We start from the raw sequence: 19,458 nt of genomic DNA, 5'->3' as shown, positions 1-19,458 counted from the left end.
ATGCTGCCTGACTCGCTGAGTTACTCCAGCACTCTGTGAAACGTCACCTATCCATGTTCTCCACAGATGCTGCCTGACTTGCTGAGTTACTCCAGCATTTTGTGTCCATCTGCGTCTTGATTGTAATCATGTATCAGTGGTGTGGATTATATGCAGGCAGATAAGAGTTGGTCTTGGCATCATGTTGGGCACACACAATATGGGCCGAAGGGCCTGTTGCTGTCCTGGGCCTGTTCTGTCTTAACAATGAAATTCTTACTTGCTGCAGCTTTACAGGCACATTAGAGTTTAGAGATTAGATTATTATTGTCACGTGTACCGAGGTACAGTGAAAAGCTTTTGTTGCGTGCTAACCAGTCAGCGGAAAACTCAACGATATACAATACTTCACCAATTAGACTAAGCACGTTTAATGCTAAATGAACAGAATTATTTATTAAATGTTCCTCAGTCTGAAGAAGGGTCTCGACACAAAACGTCGCCCATTCCTTCCCTCCAGAGATGCTGCCTGTCCCGCTGAGTTACTCCAGCGTTTATGTCTATCTTCAGAATTATTTATCATGCACATGTCTTGCATGGCAAGATTAATCGTGAGGCTTTTAACGATCGGTTTTAAATAGAACACTTACGTTGCTTTGATCTGAATGTAGATCATGATAAATTAATGATGCTCACACTGACCTGAATTCCTTGGCTCACCGAGTTCCAAACTGTTGGCTTTACCTTACAGAGTACCCAGAATCACCAGTGCGGCACGGTGGCGCAGCGGTAGAGTTGCTGCCTTACACCACTTGCAGCACCAGAGACCCGGGTTCCATCCCGATTACGGGCGCTGTCTGTACGGAGTTTGCACGTTCTCCCCGTGACCTGCGTGGGTTTTCTCCGAGATCTTCAGTTTCCTCCCACACTCCAAAGACGTGCAGGTTTGTAGGTTAATTGGCTGGGCAAATGTAAAAATTCTCCCTAGTGGGTCTAGGATACTGTTAGTGTGTGGGGATCGCTGGTCGGCACGGACCCAGTGGGCCGAAGGGCCTGTTTCCGCGCTGTATCTCTAAACTAAACTAACACTAGGCAGATCAGTGATTGAAGGACATGGCCATCTGAGAACACCGCAGACATAAGGCAGATCATGTGGGGTAAAAGACAACCCAGATTAGTTAGACTGAATGCCAAATGTATTTGAGTTTAGTTTCTAGATACAGCGTGGAAATAGGCCCTTCGGCTCACTGAGCCCGCTGAATCGAACACCCTGTACACTAGATCTATCCTACACACTAGGAACAATTTACAAAAAGTCAATCAACCTACAAACCTGCACGTCTTTGGAGTGTGGGAGGAAACCGGAGCACCCGGAGGAAACCCACGCAGGTCACGGGGAGAACGTACAAACTCCACACAGACAGCGCCCGGAGTCAGGATCAAATCTGGGCCTCTCCTCTGGAGCTGTGAGGCAGCAGCTCTACCCGCTGCACCACCGTGCTGCCCTCTCTATAACATCCACAGAACATACACCTCTCCAGTTTCAGATTGCATTCCATCAAGAAAACCTTAATAATGTTGCATTAATGGCACCAAAACACAAGCTTATTAGATACTGATTACATTGCAATTATCATAAAGATTAATTCCAATTTCCAAAAACACAGGCTGATTATGTTATTTGTCGGAAGGAACCGCAGATGCTGGTTTAAACCGAAGGTAGACACTAAACGCTGGAGTAACTCAGCAGGTCAGGCAGCATCTCTGGAGTGAAGGAATGGGTGACGTTTCAGGTCGAGACCCTTCTTAAGACTGAGGAACATTTAGTAAACTCGAAATGTCTCCCATTCCTTCTCTCCAGAGATGCTTTCTGTCCCGCTGAGTTACTCCAGCAAATTGTGGTCATATGTTATTTGTTGTGTATTGATCTGAAATGCAACACAATTTGTATAATTATAAATATAAATATATGTTTAATATTTATTGATATTATTAATAATAATAATCATCATCATCATTATCATGAATATTATTATTATTAACAATAATATTGTGAATAATAACAATAACAAAAATGATTATTATTGTTATTGTTATTATTATTATTATAATTCTTCTTAAATATTTAAAACATATCTAATTATATTTATAATTAAACAAAATTGTGTTGTATTTCAGATCAATATACAACAAATAACATATGATCACAATTAATAATAATAATAATCATTGTTATTGTTATTGATTAATAATATTATTAATAATAACAATAACGATTAATATTTAAGAAGAATTATTATTGTAACAATAATGATTATTTTGTTTAATTATAAATATAATTATATATATTTTAAATATTTAAGAATAATTATTATTGTAACAATAATAACAATAATGATTATTATTGTTATTATTGTTACAATAATAATTATTCTTAAATATTTAAAAAATATATAATTATATTTATAATTAAACAAAATTGTGTTGTATTTCAGATCAATATACAACAAATAACATATGATCACAATTAATAATAATAAACATCATTATTATTATTATTAATTGTGATCATATGTTATTTGTTGTATATTGATCTGAAATACAACACAATTTTGTTTAATTATAATTTATCGCATGATTATAATGTGTCGCATATAAAATAGAATGATAATTTAATATGATGATAATTTAATATAATGTAATAATGATGATATAATCATGCAGATATGATGGTGATGATTATCGTGGATGTCATGTTGCTCGGTGCTGCTCCAGTCTCACTGTTACCTGCTGTGTTTGATGTCGTTGTATGTGAGTTGCTGTCTGTTTTTGTTTCCAGCAGGAAGTCATCGATTGAAGGGCTCAGGAGAGGTCGGCTCTCCTGCTGTTCATTCACCAGCTAAAAATAGAGAGCAAAGCCGCAGTTAAGAGACTGAACCACCCCACCACAACCAGAGAGCAGTGCTGAACCACCGTCTACCTCCTCGGTGACCCTCGGACTATCCTTGATCGGACTTTGCTAGCTTTACCCTGCACTAAACGTCGTTCTCTTATCATGCATCTGCGTACTGTAAATGGGGTCAATTGTAATCATGTGTTGGTAGGAACTGCAGATGCTGGTTTTAAACCGAAGATGGACACAGAAAGCTGGAGTAACTCAGCGGGTCAGGCAGCACCTCTGGAGAGAAGGAATGGGTGACGTTTTGGGTCGAGACCCTTCCTCAGAATTGCAATCATGTATTGTCTTTCTGCTGACTGGTTAGCGCGCAGCAAAAGCTTTTCACTGTACCTCGGTACACGTGACAATAAACTCAACTGAGAGAGGTGGGGGGCGGGAATTATACAATTAGCCATCGTTAACCCGGGTTCAATCCTGACTACGGGTGCTGTCTGTACGGAGTTTGTACGTTCTCTGCGTGACCACGTGGTATTCCCCTAGACCTTCGGTTTCCTCCCACACTCCAAAGACGTGCAGGTTTGTAGGTTAATTGGCTTGGGTTTGTGTACTTGGTATAAGTGTAAATTGTCCCTAGTGTGTGTAGGATAGTGTTAGTGTGTGGGGATCGCTGGTCGGCGCGGACTTGGTGGGCCGAAGGGCCTGTTTCCGCGCTGTATCTCTAAGCTAAACTAAACCAAATCAAAGTGATTTGGTACAAAACATAGAACAGTAGAGCACAGCAGGCATAAGGAACTGCAGATGCCGGGATCTTGCGTAGAATGCAAAGTGCTGGAGTAACTCAGCGGGTCAGGCAGCATCTGTGGAGGAGAGCTCCAGAGATACTGAAGAAGGCGACCTCCTTAAAGGCAATAAATGCTGGTCTTTTGAGGTACACCCACATCACAGAGTCATACAATGTGGAAACAGGCCCTTCGGCCCAACGTGCTCATGCCGACCAACGTGTCCCATCTACACGAGTCAGATTAAGTTGACTAAATGCCAAATTTCTTTTAGTTTGAGGGGTGTCGGGGGTTAGGAGATTAGGGTTAAGAGGGAAGATGGATCAGCCATGATTGAATGGTGGGGTAGACTTGATGGGCCGAATGGCCTAATTCTGCTCCTACCACATGAACTAATCCCACTTGCCTGTGTTTGGGCCCTTTATGCCTCTTAAACCTGTCCTATCCATGTCCCTTTCTAAATACTTCTTAAAAGTTGGGATAGTCCCAGCCTCAACTACCTCCTCCAACAGCTCGTTACATACACCCACCACCCTTTGTGCGAAAAAGTTACCCCTCAGGTTCCTACTAAATATCCCCCCCCCACCCCCCCCCCCCCTCCCAATTTAAACCTATGATGAATCCTGCGTGGAAACAGGCCCTTCGGCCCACCGAGTCCGCGCCGACCAGTGATCCCCGCACACTAACACTATCCTAATAATAATATATTCCTTTATTCGTCCCACACTGGGGACATTTACAAATCCTACGCCCACTAGGGAGAATTTACGATGTTTATTTTTAAACCGAAGCCAATTAACCTACAAATCTACATGTGTTTGGAGTGTGGGAGGAAACCGGAGCACCCGGAGAAACCCACGAAGGTCACGTACAAACTCCGTGCAGACAGCACCCGTAGTCAGGATGGAACCCGGGTCTCTGGCGCTGTGAGGCAGCAACTCTACCGCTGCGCCACCGTGCCGACCTATTTATTATATCACAGGACGCAATGGATAACCATAAGCTGGAAACAATAGACAATAGACAATAGGTGCAGGAGGAGGCCATTCGGCCCTTCGAGCCAGCACCGCCATTCACCGGGATCATGGCTGATCATTCTCAATCAGTACCCCGTTCCTGCCTTCTCCCCATACCCCCTGACTCCGCTATCTTTAAGAGCTCTATCTAGCTCTCTCTTGAATGCATTCAGAGAATTGGCCTCCACTGCCTTCTGAGGCAGAGAATTCCACAGATTCACAACTCTCTGACTGAAAAAGTTTTTCCTCATCTCAGTTCTAAATGGCCTACCCCTTATTCTTAAACTGTGGCCCCTGGTTCTGGACTCCCCCAACATTGGGAACATGTTTCCTGCCTCTAATGTGTGTCCAACCCCTTAACAATCTTATGGAATAAATGGAAGAAATCATTCAGAAATAGCTCAGAGCTATGAGCAAGAGAGACTTTGTTTTCAGCAATCGAGCTTGTCACCTGCTGAGAGGCTGTGATACAAAGCTAAACATAACGGAAGTGAATTAAACAAACATTATATTAAATCACTTATCTTGTTCACACCTTGCGGGTTATCGTCTAATCTTTTTGTAGTTTGTTTGCACTGTCGTTATTTTTAAATTGTCATCTTTATTCCTTTGGCTTGTCATATAAAAATATCTTTGAACACCTTTACTGTTCTCTGGTGATTCTTTCTGTTGCTGTAAAACAATAGACAATAGGTGCAGGAGGAGGCCATTCGGCCCTTCAAGCCAGCACCGCCATTCAATGTGATCATGGTGATCATTCTCAATCAGTACCCCGTTCCTGTCTTCTCCCCATACCCCCCGACTCCGCTATCCTTAAGAGCTCTATCCAGCTCTCTCTTGAATGCATTCAGAGAATTGGCCTCCACTGCCTTCTGAGGCAGAGAATTCCACAGATTCACAACTCTCCGACTGAAAAAGTTTTTCCTCATCTCAGTTCAAAATGGCCTACCCCTTATTCTTAAACGGTGGCCCCTTGTTCTGGACTCCCCCAACATTGGGAACATGTTTCCTGCCTCTAACGTGTCCAACCCCTTAATAATCTTATACGTTTCGATAAGATCTCCTCTCATCCTTCTAAAACATCATGTTGTGTGAGGGCACACCTGTCATTGCACTGAATGTTCTTCAACTTAAGCATTATAGTGAATATGCTTCTTTAATTGACCCATTGCTGCACTAGAAATAAATTCTAACTAAATCTTGCAGATCTTCCATTAAAACAAACTTTATTCAAGGAGAAACAATTTCAATAAAGGAGGAAAGGAAATGAGCAGTGAAATCTGAACCTAGGTATAAGTTCATAGGTTCTCGGAGCAGAATGATGTTGAAAGATTGGAGTGACTAGGCTTGTATACACTGGAATTTAGAAGGATGAGAAGGGATCTTATTGAAACGCATAAGATTATTAAGGGGTTGGACACGTTAGAGGCAGGAAACATGTTCCCAATGTTGGGGGAGTCCAGAACAAGGGGCCACAGTTAAAGAATAAGGGGTAGGCCATTTAGAACTGAGATAAGGAAAAACTTTTTCAGTCAGAGAGTTGTGAATCTGTGGAATTCTCTGCCTCAGAAGGCAGTGGAGGCCAATTCCCTGAATGCATTCAAGAGAGAGCTAGATAGAGCTTTTAAGGATAGCGGAGTCAGGGGGTACGGGGAGAAGGCAGGAACGGGGTACTGATTGAGAATGATCAGCCATGATCACATTGAATGGCGGTGCTGGCTCGAAGGGCCGAATGGCCTCCTCCTGCACCTATTGTCTAATGAGGCCATTCGGCCCATCATGTCTCCTCCACCATTCAATCACGGCTGATCTATCTCTCCCTCCTAACCCCATTCTCCTGCCTTCTCCCCCATAGCCCCTGATACTCGCACTAATCACGAGTCTGTAAATCTCCACCTTAAAAATATTCAATAACCTGGCCTCCACAGCCGTCTGTGGCAATGAATTCCGCAGATTCACCGCCCTCTGACTAAAGAAATTCCTCCCCATCTCCTTTGTAAGGGTGCATAGAAACATAGAAAATAGGTGCAGGAGGAGGCCATTTGGCCCTTTGAGCCAGCACCGCCATTCACCGTGATCGTGGCTGATCATCCACAATCAGTACCCCGTGCCTGCCTTCTCCCCATACCCCTTGATTCCGCTAGCCCCTTTTACTTTGAGGCCATGCCCTCTGGCGGGAAGACAGGGGTTAGGAGGGAGAGATAGATTGAATGGCGGAGAAGGACTCGATGGGCCGAATGGCCTCACTCATTCTGCTCCTGTCACTTACGGCCTTATGATCTTACGGTGAACAAGATGCCTTACCTGTAGGTGCCCGAAGGTGAGGCCTCGTAGGAAGGGACATGACACCCTGTGGGTGGCGATCAAGGTGTGCCATGGGGTGTGGGTGACTGACGCCAGGAAGTAACTCGACATGTTTCTGACCTGACACTAGGTGACCTGGAAATGGTTGCAATCGTGTTCTATTCTCGGGATGGAAAATATAATCAATTTTCAGATGCATCATGCTGGCAAATAAATAGCCGCGTTGCAAAATCAAATCTCCAGGCAACTGGAGGAACCATCGTTGTGAATCTGTGGAATTCTCTGCCTCAGAAGGCAGTGGAGGCCAATTCTCTGAATGCATTCAAGAGAGAGCTAGATAGAGCTCTTAAGGATAGCGGAGTCAGGGGGTATGGGGAGAAGGCAGGAACGGGGTACTGATTGAGAATGATCAGCCATGATCACATTGAATGATCAGTCTGAAGAAGGGTCTCGACCCGAAACGTCACCCATTCCTTCTCTCCTGAGATGCTGCCTGACCTGCTGAGTTACTCCAGCATTTTGTGAATAAATACCTTCGATTTGTACCAGCATCTGCAGTTATTTTCTTATACTACATTGAATGGTGGTGCTGGCTCGAGTGACCGAATGTCCTACTCCTGCACCTATTGTCTATTGTCTGCAGAGTTGTGTGATTTGGAAAGGAAAATAAGATGAATAAGGGAAAATGGGCCATGAGTTGTGTGGGGATTAGTTGTAATGATATGACTGAAGGCGGGCGGTGGATTGGAGGGCTCCAACAGACACGTTTAATATTTTATCGGAAGGAACTGCAGGTGCTGGTTTACGCCGAAGAAAGACACAAAATGCTGGAGTAACTCAGCGGGGACAGGCAGCATCCATCTCTGGAGGGAAGGAACGGGTGGCGTTTCGGGTCAGGGACCTTCTTCAAACTGACGACACGGCAGAGGGAAGTACAGAGATGAGGAAGTGTGCGGTGTGAAAACGAGACAAAGGGGATGGAGATCAAGGACAATGCAGAACAAATCATGGTTATCTTGGAGAAGGTAACGACAAGATTAAATGTAATTGAGGACAGTCAGACTGGTTGGAGCATTGGGAAGGGTGGATGGATGGATGGATGGAGGGAGAGGCGAGGCAAAGGTTATTTGAAGTATAATTTAGAAGGATGAGAGGGGATCTTATCGAAACGTATAAGATTATTAAGGGGTTGGACACGTTAGAGGCAGGAAACATGTTCCCAATGTTGGGGAATCCAGAACCAGGGGCCACAGGTTAAGAATAAAGGGTAGGCCATTTAGAACAGAGATGAGGAAAAACTTTTTCAGTCAGAGAGTTGTGAATCTGTGGAATTCTCTGCCTCAGAAGGCAGTGGAGGCCAATTCTCTGAATACATTCAAGAGAGAGCTAGATAGAGCTCTTAAGGATAGCGGAGTCAGGGGGTATGGGGAGAAGGCAGGAACGGGGTACTGATTGAGAATGATCAGCCATGATCACATTGAATGGCGGTGCGTACAGGCTCGAAGGGCCGAATGGCCTCCTCCTGCACCTATTGTCTATTGTCTATTGTCTATAATAAGTGTAATATTCTAGCTGTTGTTGCAGATGGTTTAAAGAGGTATGTGTAGGGAGGAACTGCAGATGCTAGTTTACACCAAAAATGCTGGAGTAACTCAGTGGGCCAGGCAGCATCCATCTCTGGAGGGAAGGAATGGGTGTCATGTTTCAGGTCGAGACTGAAGAAGTCTGAAGAAGGTAGACACAAAATGCTGGAATACCTCAGCGGGACAGGCAGCATCTCTGGAGAGAAGGAATGGGTGACGTTTCGGGTCAGGCTGAAGATGGGTGTCGACACGAAACGTCACCCATTCCTTCTCTCCCGAGATGCTGCCTGACCCGCTGAGATCCACCAGCATTTTGTGTCTATCTTCGGTTTGAAAGGGGTCAGGAATGGCAGGCCAAGGTTTCTGGTTACAGGGTTTTCCGACAAGGGGGACTGTGATTAAAATGTCTGGCTGGAACACTGAGTAAAGTAGAGCTTTTCCTTTAGATGCGGTGGTGCAGCGGTAGAGTTGCTGCCTCACAGCGCCAGAGACCCGGGTTCCATCCCGACTACGGGCGCCGTCTGCACGGAGTTTGTACGTTCTCCCCGTGACCTGCCTGGGTTTTCTCTGAGATCTTCGGTTTCCTCCCACACTCCAAAGACGTGCCGGTTCGTAGGTTAATTAGCTTGGTATAAGTGTAAAACTGTCCCTAATGCGTGTAGAATAGCGTTAGCGTGCGGGGATCGCTGGTCAGTCCGGACTCGGTGGGCCGAAGGGCCTGTTTCCCTGCTGTATCTCTAAACTAAACTAAACTAAACTAGACAAACAGATCAATGAAAAATCAATAATTATCAATACCCCATTCTACAGTTTTGAGTTTGTGACATTCATAGAACATAGATCAGAACTGTGCAGGAACAGGCTCTTCGGCCCTGTATGTCTGTACTGGACATAATGCCAAGATAAACTAATCTACTCTGTCTGCATGTGATCCATAACCCTCCATTCCCTCCACATCCATGTGCCCATCTAAAGCTTCTTAATCGCCACGATCGTATCTGCCTCCACCACCACCCCTGACAGCGCGTTCCAGGCCCCCACCACCCTAGTCTTTGTCCACCCATCTGCCAATTAACCCCCACCCCCCCTCACCTCTATCCACCTATCACTTGCCAGGCATTGTCCTATCCCCAATGTATAACAAGGAACTGCAAATGCTGGTTAATACAAAAAAGGACCCAAAGTCCTGGTGTAACTCAGCAGGTCAGGTAGTATCTCTGGGGAACATGGATAGGTGACGTTTCGGGACCGAAGAAAGGTCCCGATCCAAAACGTCACCTATCCACGTTCTCCACAGATGCTGCCTGACCCGCTGAGTTACTCCAGCACTCTGTGAAACGTCACCTATCCACGTTCTCCACAGATGCTGCCTGACCCGCTGAGTTACTCCAGCACTCTGTGAAACGTCACCTATCCACGTTCTCCACAGATGCTGCCTGACCCGCTGAGTTACTCCAGCACTCTGTGAAACGTCACCTATCCACGTTCTCCACAGATGCTGCCTGACCCGCTGAGTTACTCCAGCACTCTGTGTCCTTATGTCCATCTCTCTTCCCAGCTTTCTTCCCGTCGACTACAATCAGTCTGAAGAGGGATCCCAACCCGAAACATCGCCTGGTCATTCCCTCCGCAGATGCTGGCAGACCGGCCGAGTTCCTCCAGCACTTTGTCTTTTACTCAAGATTGCAACACCTGCAGTTCCTTGAGTCTTAATCCTGGATGTGCTCTCAGTTTGGCGATAAATGCTCACTGCACAGTTGAAGGAAATTCTGGATCATTTTTTCATTTTTATTGCATTAAGCTTCGTAATTTTCTGAAGTTCAAAAACTCATTAATCTTCATCAAGTGCACTTATCCCAGGCCCACTCCCATCACTCATCCTTATCCCCAGCATCTCAGAGGTTTCAAAGCACACTCTCTTTTAAAGTAAAAAATGTTTATACAAAAGATAGACACAAAATGCTGGAGTAACTCAGCGGGTCAGGCAGCATCTCAGGAGAGAAGGAATGGGTGACGTTTCGGTCGAGACCCTTCTTCAGACTGATGACAGGGGAGGGGGCGGGACAGAGATAGAATGTAGTTGGAGACATTAAGACTAGTGGGAGAACTGGGAAGGGGGAGGGGAGAGAGAGGGGATAACTTCAGGTAGACTATAGACAATTGACAATAGGGGCAGGAGGAGGCCATTCGGCCCTTTGAGCCAGCACCGCCATTCACTGTGATCATGGCTGATCATTCTCAATCAGTACCCCGTTCCTGCCTTCTCCCCATACCCCCTGACTCCGCTATCCTTAAGAGCTCTATCCAGCTCTCTCTTGAATGCATTCAGAGAATTGGCCTCCACTGCCTTCTGAGGCAGAGAATTCCACAGATTCATAACTCTTTGACTGAAAAAGTTTTTCCACATCTCAGTTCTAAATGGCCTACCCCTTATTCTTAAACTGTGGCCCCTTGTTCTGGACTCCCCCAACATTGGGAACATGTTTCCTGCCTCTAACGTGTCCAACCCCTTAATAATCTTAGACGTTTCGATAAGATCTCCTCTCATCCTTCTAAATTCCAGTGTATACAAGCCTAGTCGCTCCAGTCTTTCAACATATGACAGTCCCGCCATTCCGGGAATTAACCTAGTAAACCTAAGCTGCACGCCCTCAATAGCAAGAATATCCTTCCTCAAATTTGGAGACCAAAACTGCACACAGTACTCCAGGTGCGGTCTCACTAGGGCCCTGTACAACTACAGAAGGACCTCTTTGCCCCTGCTTTCCCTCTCTATACCCTCCCCCTTCCCAGTTCTCCCACCAGTCTTACTTTCTCCGACTACATTCTATCTCTGTCTCGCCCCTTTGACTTGACTTGACTTGACTTCCCCTGACATCAGTCTGAAGAAGGGTCTCGACCCGAAACGTCACCCATTCCTTCTCTCCTGAGATGCTGCCTGACCCGCTGAGTTACTCCAGTATTTTGTGTCTACCTTCGGTTTAAACCAGCATCTGCAGTTTTTTTCCTACGCAATGTTTATACAAACAAGCGAAACCATCTTTAATGATTTATCTCACTTCTGCTCTTTGCAAAATTAATGATTTTTCAACGCACTTGTAAAATAATGCTCTTTTCCATTAAAATCTGAGACGTGTTTGCACGCAGATCGTTCTATAAGAACTTCTCCTGGACCACCCTTACTGAAACAACGACCAAGTAAGCACAACCCACGCCTCTACTACCTCAGAAGGCTTAGGAGGTTCGGCAAGTCCCCCTACATCTCTCCCCAACTTCTACAGATGCGCCACACAAAGCATTTTATCGGGATGCATCACAGCTCGGTTTGGGAACAGTTCCATCCAAGACCGCAAGAAATTGCAGTGAATTGTGGACGCAGCCCAGACCATCACACACAAACCAACCTCCCTCCCATTGACTCCATCTACACCTCACGCTGCCTCGGCAAGGCCAGCAGCACAATCAAGGACCAGTCTCACCCCGGCCACCCCCTCTTCTCCCCTCTCCCATTGGGCAAGAGGTACAGAAGTGTGAAAACGCACACCTCCAGATTCAGGGACAGTTTCTTCCCGGCTGTTATCAGGCAACTGAACCATCCTAACACAACCAGAGAGCAGTGCTGAACTACTATCTACCTCTTTGGTGACCCTCGGACTATCCTTGATTGACTCTGCTGGCTTTACCTTGCACTAAACGCTATTACCTTATCATGTATCTGTACATTGTAAATGGCTAGATTGTAATCATGTATTACATAGAAACATAGAAAATAGGTGCAGGAGTAGGCCATTCGGCCCTTCGAGCCTGCACCGCCATTCAATATGATCATGGCTGATCATCCAACTCAGTATCCCATACCTGCCTTCTCTCCATACCCCCTGATCCCTTTAGCCACAAGGGCCACATCTAACTCCCTCTTAAATATAGACAATGAACTGGCCCCAGTATTGTCTTTCCACTGACTGGTCAGCACGCAACAAAAGTTTTTCACTGTACCTCGGTACACGTGACAATAAACTGAACTGAACTAACCTAACCGACTCGAAATGAAGGCAAATAAATGTTAGGTCTTGACTATATTTTAAACTTTGTTGTTTATCAGTCTAACAGGATCTATCTGGGTCATTGTTTAATGGAATGAGAAGGTGCTGGTTAAATCTTAGAATTACGAATATTATTCCCTTTAGTGCTCAGAATCAGTTAACCTTTTGTCCAACTACTCCAGTGTATGCATATTTATAGCCATTGTACATTTAATTAGAAGATTTTAATTCCGAATTAATCAACAATGCAGTCCAAATACCAAGTCACATAAATTATACATAAATCAAGTCAATTACCATACCAGCTCTAAGGAGGTTGTAATTTGACCTTATTGTCGACTTTATGAATAAAACACACCGAATATTGGTCTCTTCTTCCACTAACTTGTTCCCCATGCGTATATTGTTTTGAATATATTATTTCTAAAGGGCCTAAAATGATCTCTTTTTTGAAATTCTTGCATTAATTTTTCCGAGAGAGTTAGATTCAGCTCTTCAGACTAACGGGATCAAGGGACATATGGGGGGGGGGGAAAGCAGGAACGGGGTACTGATTTTGGATGATCAGCCATCATCATACTGAATGGCGGTACTGGCTCGAAGGGCCGAATGGCCTCCTCCTGCACCTATTTTTCTATGTTTCTATGTTTCTAATTCCTGGTAATAAGGCCAGATTTAGAACTCAGAAATGCTGCTTCAAGTCAAATGCTCCCTTATAAAATCTACACCTCACGCTGCCTTGGCAAGGCCAGCAGCATAATCAAGGACCAGTCTCACCCCCGGTCACTCCCTCTTCTCCCCTCTCCCACTGGGCAATAGGTACAGAAGTGTGAAAACGCAATGAATGTACCTATCCATGTACCTGTCCCTGTCCATGTCCCTGTACCTGTCCATGTACCTGTCCCTGTCCATGTCCCTGTACCTGTCCATGTACCTGTCCCTGTACCTGTCCATGTACCTGTCCCTGTACCTGTCCATGTACCTATCCATGTACCTGTCCCTGTCCATGTCCCTGTACCTGTCCCTGTACCTATCCCTGTCCATGTACCTATCCCTGTCCATGTACCTGTCCCTGTACCTGTCCATGTACCTGTCCCTGTACCTGTCCATGTACCTGTCCCTGTACCTGTCCCTGTACCTGTCCATGTACCTGTCCATGTCCCTGTACCTGTCCATTTACCTGTCCATTTACCTGTCCATGTACCTGTCCCTGTACCTGTCCATGTACCTGTCCATGTACCTGTCCCTGTACCTGTCCATGTACCTGTCCATGTACCTGTCCATGTACCTGTCCTTGTACCTGTCCCTGTACCTATCCACGTACCTGTTCAAATGCCTTTTAAATATTGCCATTGAACCTGTCACAACTACCTTCTCTGGCAGCTCATTCCATACACCCACCACCCTCTGTGTGAAAAGGTTGCCCCTCAGGTTCCTATTAAATCCTTCCTCTCTCACCTTAAACCTATGTCCACTGCTACTTAATTCCCCTACTCTGGGCAAAAGACAGTGCATCTACATATCTGTTCCCCTCATGATGTTCTCCACCTCGACAAGATCCCTCAGCCTCCGACCCAAGGTGGGTGTTCAGCACAGGATATGGTAGTAATGATAGGGGCCATTATTACCCCCCCTGCACAGTGGCACAGCGGTAGAGTTACTGCCTTATAGAGCCAGAGACCTGGGGTTCGATCCTCACTACGGGTGCTGTCTGTACAGAGTTTGTGCGTTCTCACCATGACCACGTGAGTGTTTCCTCCCACTAGGGTGGCCAACTGTCCCGTGTTAGCCGGGACATCCCGTATTTTGGGCTAAATTGGTTTGTCCCGTATGGGACCGCCCTTGCCCCGTATCAGGCCCACGGGCCGCTGTCGGCCGGGACAGAGTAGGCTAACGGAGTTTGTTCGCCTAACGGAGGTTGCTTGGCAACCCGCTTCCCGGCCCGGGCGGCCGCCATTGGTGGAGCGGGAGCACGTGGCCGTTGGCTGGGTGAGGTCACGTGGGGCGCGGGGCGGTGACATCACCTTGTCAATGGACAATACACAATAGGTGCAGGAGGAGGCCATTTGGCCCTTCGAGCCAGCACCACCATTCAATGTGATCATGGCTGATCATTCTCAATCAGTAACCCGTTCCTGCCTTCTCCCCATACCCCCTGACTCCGCTATCATTAAGAGCTCTATCTAGCTCTCTCTTGAATGCATTCAGAGAATTGGCCTCCACTGCCTTCTGAGGCAGAGAATTCCACAGATTCACAACTCTCTGACTGAAAAAGTTTTTCCTCATCTCAGTTCTAAATGGCCTACCCCTTATTCTTAAACTGTGGCCCCTTGTTCTGGACTCCCCCAACATTGGGAACATGTTTCCTGCCTCTAACGTGTCCAACCCTTTAATAATCTTATATGTTTCGATAAGATCTCCTCTCATCCTTCTAAATTCCAGTGTATACAATCCTAGTCGCTCCAGTCTTTCAACATATGATAGTCCCGCCATTCCGGGAATTAACCTAGTAAACCTACGCTGCACGCCCTCAATAGCAAGAATATCCTTCCTCAAAACTGCACACAGTACTCCAGGTGCGGTCTCACTAGGGCCCTGTACAACTGCAGAAGGACCTCTTTGCTCCCATACTCAACTCCTCTTGTTATGAAGGCCAACATTCCATTGGCTTTCTTCACTGCCTGCTGTACCTGCATGCTTCCTTTCAGTGACTGATGCACTAGGACACCCAGATCTCGTTGTACGTCCCCTTTTCTTCATCTCAGTCCCGTATTTGGGAGTGAGATAGTTGGCAACCCTACCTCCCACATCCCAAAGGCGTACAGGCTTGTAGGGTGATTGGCCTGGGTGAATTGCCCCTAGTGTGTTGGATGGAGCAGGGAGATCGCTGGGCGGCACGGACTCAGTGGCCACAAGGGCCTGTTTCCACGCTGTATCTCTAAACTACACTAAACGATATTTGGGAAGAAATGATGCGAATCTATCTCCACAAGTCAGTGCAGTAGTCTCTCTCCCAGGGTGACACATCTTCAAAGTCTTCAATTAATGGTTGGGAAATGAAACGTTGGTGAGGGAAGATCATAAGTCATAGCAGCAGAATTAGGCCATTCGGCCCGTCAAGTCTACTCCGCCATTCAACCACGGCTGATCTATCTCTCCCTCCTAACCCCATTCTCCTGCCTTCTCCCCGTAACCCCCTGACACCCGTACCAGTGAAGAATTTACTTATCTCTGCCTTAAATATATCTATTGAGCGAAGCTGCTGTCTGATTGATTAGAAGTCTTGCTTCGTGTCAGGTCTGCTTCAGCCTCCTTGGAGCACAGTAGATCTGTGCTGACAGGCAAGCACATTACGCTTCTGAAAAATAACCCTGTCTTTAAATCGGTTCAGAAACAGGCCCTGGGAATTAATTGGATCTCCACTGCCATTGACAGTGAGCAAGTCCCAAAGTGACAAGATCTGCATTTTCACATGGTGTTCAGCAAGGCATGAATTATACACGGGCCTATGAAGTCATTACTTATCTGCTGAAGAAGAGTCTCGACCAGAAATGTCACCCATTCCTTCTCTCCTGAGATGCTGCCTGACCCGCTGAGTTACTCCAGCATTTTGTGTCTGCCTTCGATTTAAACCAGCATCTCTGCCTCAGAAGGCAGTGGAGGCCAATTCTCTGAATGCATTCAAGAGAGAGCTAGATAGAGCTCTTAAGGATAGCGGAGTCAGGGGGTATGGGGAGAAGGCAGGAACGGGGTACTGATTGAGAATGATCAGCCATGATCACATTGAATGGCGGTGCTGGCTCGAAGGGCCGAATGGCCTCCTCCTGCACCTATTGTTTATTATCTATTATCTATTATCTGCAGTCCTATCCTACACAAGGAACTGCAGATACTGGTTTACACTGAAGATAGACACAAAATGCTTGAGTAACTCTGAAGAAGGGTCTCGACCCGAAACGTCACCCATTCCTTCTCTCCAGAGATGCTAGGTTACTCCAGCTTCTTGCATCTGTCTTGCTCAGCACCATCTCTGCTGCTGAAATTGATCTTTGCCACACAGAGGCAGACTGGTCAAAGACCCTGCAAGTCTCACGGCTAATAGACAATAGACAATAGGTGCAGGAGGAGGCCATTCGGCCCTTCGAGCCCATTCAATGTGATCATGGCTGATCATTCTCAATCAGTACCCCGTTCCTGCCTTCTCCCCGTACCCCCTGACTCTGCTGTCCTTAAGAGCTCTATCTAGCTCTCTCTTGAATGCATTCAGAGAATTGGCCTCCACTGTCTTCTGAGGCAGAGAATTCCACAGATTCACAACTCTCTGACTGAAAAAAGTTTTTCCTCATCTCAGTTCTAAATGGCCTACCCCTTATTCTTAAACTGTGGCCCCTTGTTCTGGACTCCCCCAACATTGGGAACATGTTTCCTGCCTCTAACGTGTCCAACCCCTTAATAGTCTTATACGTTTCGATAATAGGCATGTACCGTGATGGTCGGGCAGGAGGGCAGAAGCCTGAAGTCCCGCACCATCAGGCTCAGGAACAGCAACTTTCCTGCAACCATCAGTTTCCGGAAAAAACTTACACATCAGCTCACCTGACCTGAGCAATGAACTCCAGGGGCCATCTCATGCACTCCTATTAAACATAGAAAACAATAGAAAACAGGTGCAGGAGGAGGCCATTTGGCCCTTTGAGCCAGCACCGCCATTCAGACTTGTCTTTTTATTTTCTAACTCAATGTTTGCACTAATGTCTTGTGTTTTTGCACAAACATTTAATTTTGAATTTTGTGAATTTATGTCTAACATGTTTTTGTGTGTTGTCTTCATAGATTGATAAGTTATAGGAGTAGAAATAGGTTCTTTGGCCCACTCCACCATTCAATCATGGCTGATCTATCATTCCCTCTCAACCCCATTCTCCTGCCTTCTCCCCAAAACCCCTGACACCCGTACTAATCAAGAATCTGTCAATCTACGCCTTTAAAAACCCCATTGATTTGGCCTCCACAGCCGTCTGCGGCAATGAATTCCACTGATTCACCACCCTCTGACTAAAGAATTTCCTCCTAATTTTTCCAAAGGTATGTCCTTTAATATCGAGAATATGGCCTCTCTCTCAACCATCGGGCAAAAGGTACAGAGGTGTGAAAACGCACACCTCCAGATTCAGGGACAGTTTCTTCCCAGCTGTTATCAGGCAACTGAACCATCCTACCACAACCAGAGAGCAGTGCTGAACTACTATCTACCTCATTGGTGACCCTCGGACTATCTTTGGTCAGACTTTGCTGGCTTTACCTTGCACTAAACGTTATTCCCTTATCATGTATCTGTACACTGTAAACGGCTCGATTGTGATCACGTGTTGTCTTTCCGCTGACTGGTTAGCACGCAACAAAAGCTTTTCACTGTACCTCAGTACACGTGACAATAAACTGAACTAAATGGTCCTAGACTGCTCCTCTAATGGAAACATCCTCTCCACACCCACTCCATCCAGGTCTTTCACTATGCAGTAAGTTTCAATGAGGTTCCCCCTCATCTTTCTAAACTCCAGCAAGTACAGGCCCAGCGTTGCAAACGCTCAATGCTGAGTTAGTCTATGTACCTCGATGCTGTAGCAAGCAAGAGTTTACACTGTAAAAACACAAAGTGCTGGAGTAACTCAGCGGGTCAGGCAGCATCTGTGGAGAACATGGATAGGTGACGTTTCACAGAGTGCTGGAGTAACTCAGCGGGTCAGGCAGCATCTGTGGAGAACATGGATAGGTGACGTTTCACAGAGTGCTGGAGTAACTCAGCGGGTCAGGCAGCATCTCTGGAGGACATGGATAAGTGACGTTTTTAGATTTAGAGATACAGCGCAGAAACAGGCCCTTCGGCCCATCGGGTCCGCTCCGCCCAGCGATCCCCGCACACTAACACTATCCTACACCCACTAGGGACAATTTTTTTTTACACACATTTGCCCAGCTAATTAACCTACAAACCTGCACGTCTTTGGAGTGTGGGAGGAAACCCAAGATCTCGGAGAAAACCCACGCAGGTCATGGGGAGAACGTGCAAACTCCATACAGACTGCACCCGTAGTCAGGATCGAACCTGAGTCTCCGGCGCTGCATTCGCTGTAAGGCGGCAACTCTACCGCTGCGCCACCGTGCCACCCATCTGGGTTTTGGGTCAGGACCCTTCAGTACTCTTTGGGTGGAGTCTTGACCTGAAACATCACCTATTCCTGTTCTCTGCAATTGCTGCCTGACCCGCTGAGTTACTCCAGCACTCTGTGAAACATCACCTATCCATGTTCTCCAGAGATGCTGCCTGACCCGCTGAGTTACTCCAGCACTCTGTGAAACGTCACCTATCCATGTTCTCCACAGATGCTGCCTGACCCGCTGAGTTACTCCAGCACTCTGTGAAACCAGGATTCCAGCTTCTGTCCATTTTTATCTTAAATCATTGTCATGCTAATAATTCTAAGTTTCCACCTTTAAGGTTTGTTAGGATTCCCCATTCAGTTTGCTTCCACTTCCATTATCCAATTCCATTTCACTTGGGCCAGATTGCTTTTAAACTCAATTATATTAGCCCTTCTCCAGTTATTTATTTTTACACACACACAGTTCTGTATTAAATGTTGTCGGTTATAAATGGTTTGATTTTCATCCTTTCTCTCGGCGATGTTAAAATAAATGATATTGTGACTGTTGATGGTTTAAACACATTGAATGATACTCCACTTGTGTCAGCTTAGTGAAGTTAGGCACAAGATGCTGGAGTAACTCAGCGGGACAGGCAGCATCTCTGGAGAGAAGTAATGGGTGACTTTTCAGGTCGGGGCCCTTCTTCAG

At 46.0% G+C, this 19,458-nt stretch overlaps 1 protein-coding gene across 3 annotated transcripts in view; it reads right to left on the bottom strand.

The window, feature by feature from the left end:
- pex5la (peroxisomal biogenesis factor 5-like a) overlaps window positions 1–19,458 on the bottom strand; it is a 71,064-nt gene that overhangs the window by 35,016 nt on the left and 16,590 nt on the right. For all 3 annotated transcript variants that reach the window (XM_078410925.1, XM_078410927.1, XM_078410926.1), the window contains exon 2: window positions 2,767–2,878. In XM_078410925.1, coding sequence (XP_078267051.1) covers window positions 2,767–2,878 — 112 coding nt within the window. The remainder of the gene's footprint in view (window positions 1–2,766; window positions 2,879–19,458) is intronic.

Source organism: Rhinoraja longicauda, chromosome 13 (assembly GCF_053455715.1).
Source record: "Rhinoraja longicauda isolate Sanriku21f chromosome 13, sRhiLon1.1, whole genome shotgun sequence".
In the NCBI taxonomy this organism is placed as follows: Eukaryota; Metazoa; Chordata; class Chondrichthyes; order Rajiformes; family Arhynchobatidae; genus Rhinoraja; species Rhinoraja longicauda.
The sequence above is the reverse complement of the archived record's forward strand: the minus strand, read 5'-3'. Positions and strand labels throughout refer to the sequence as shown.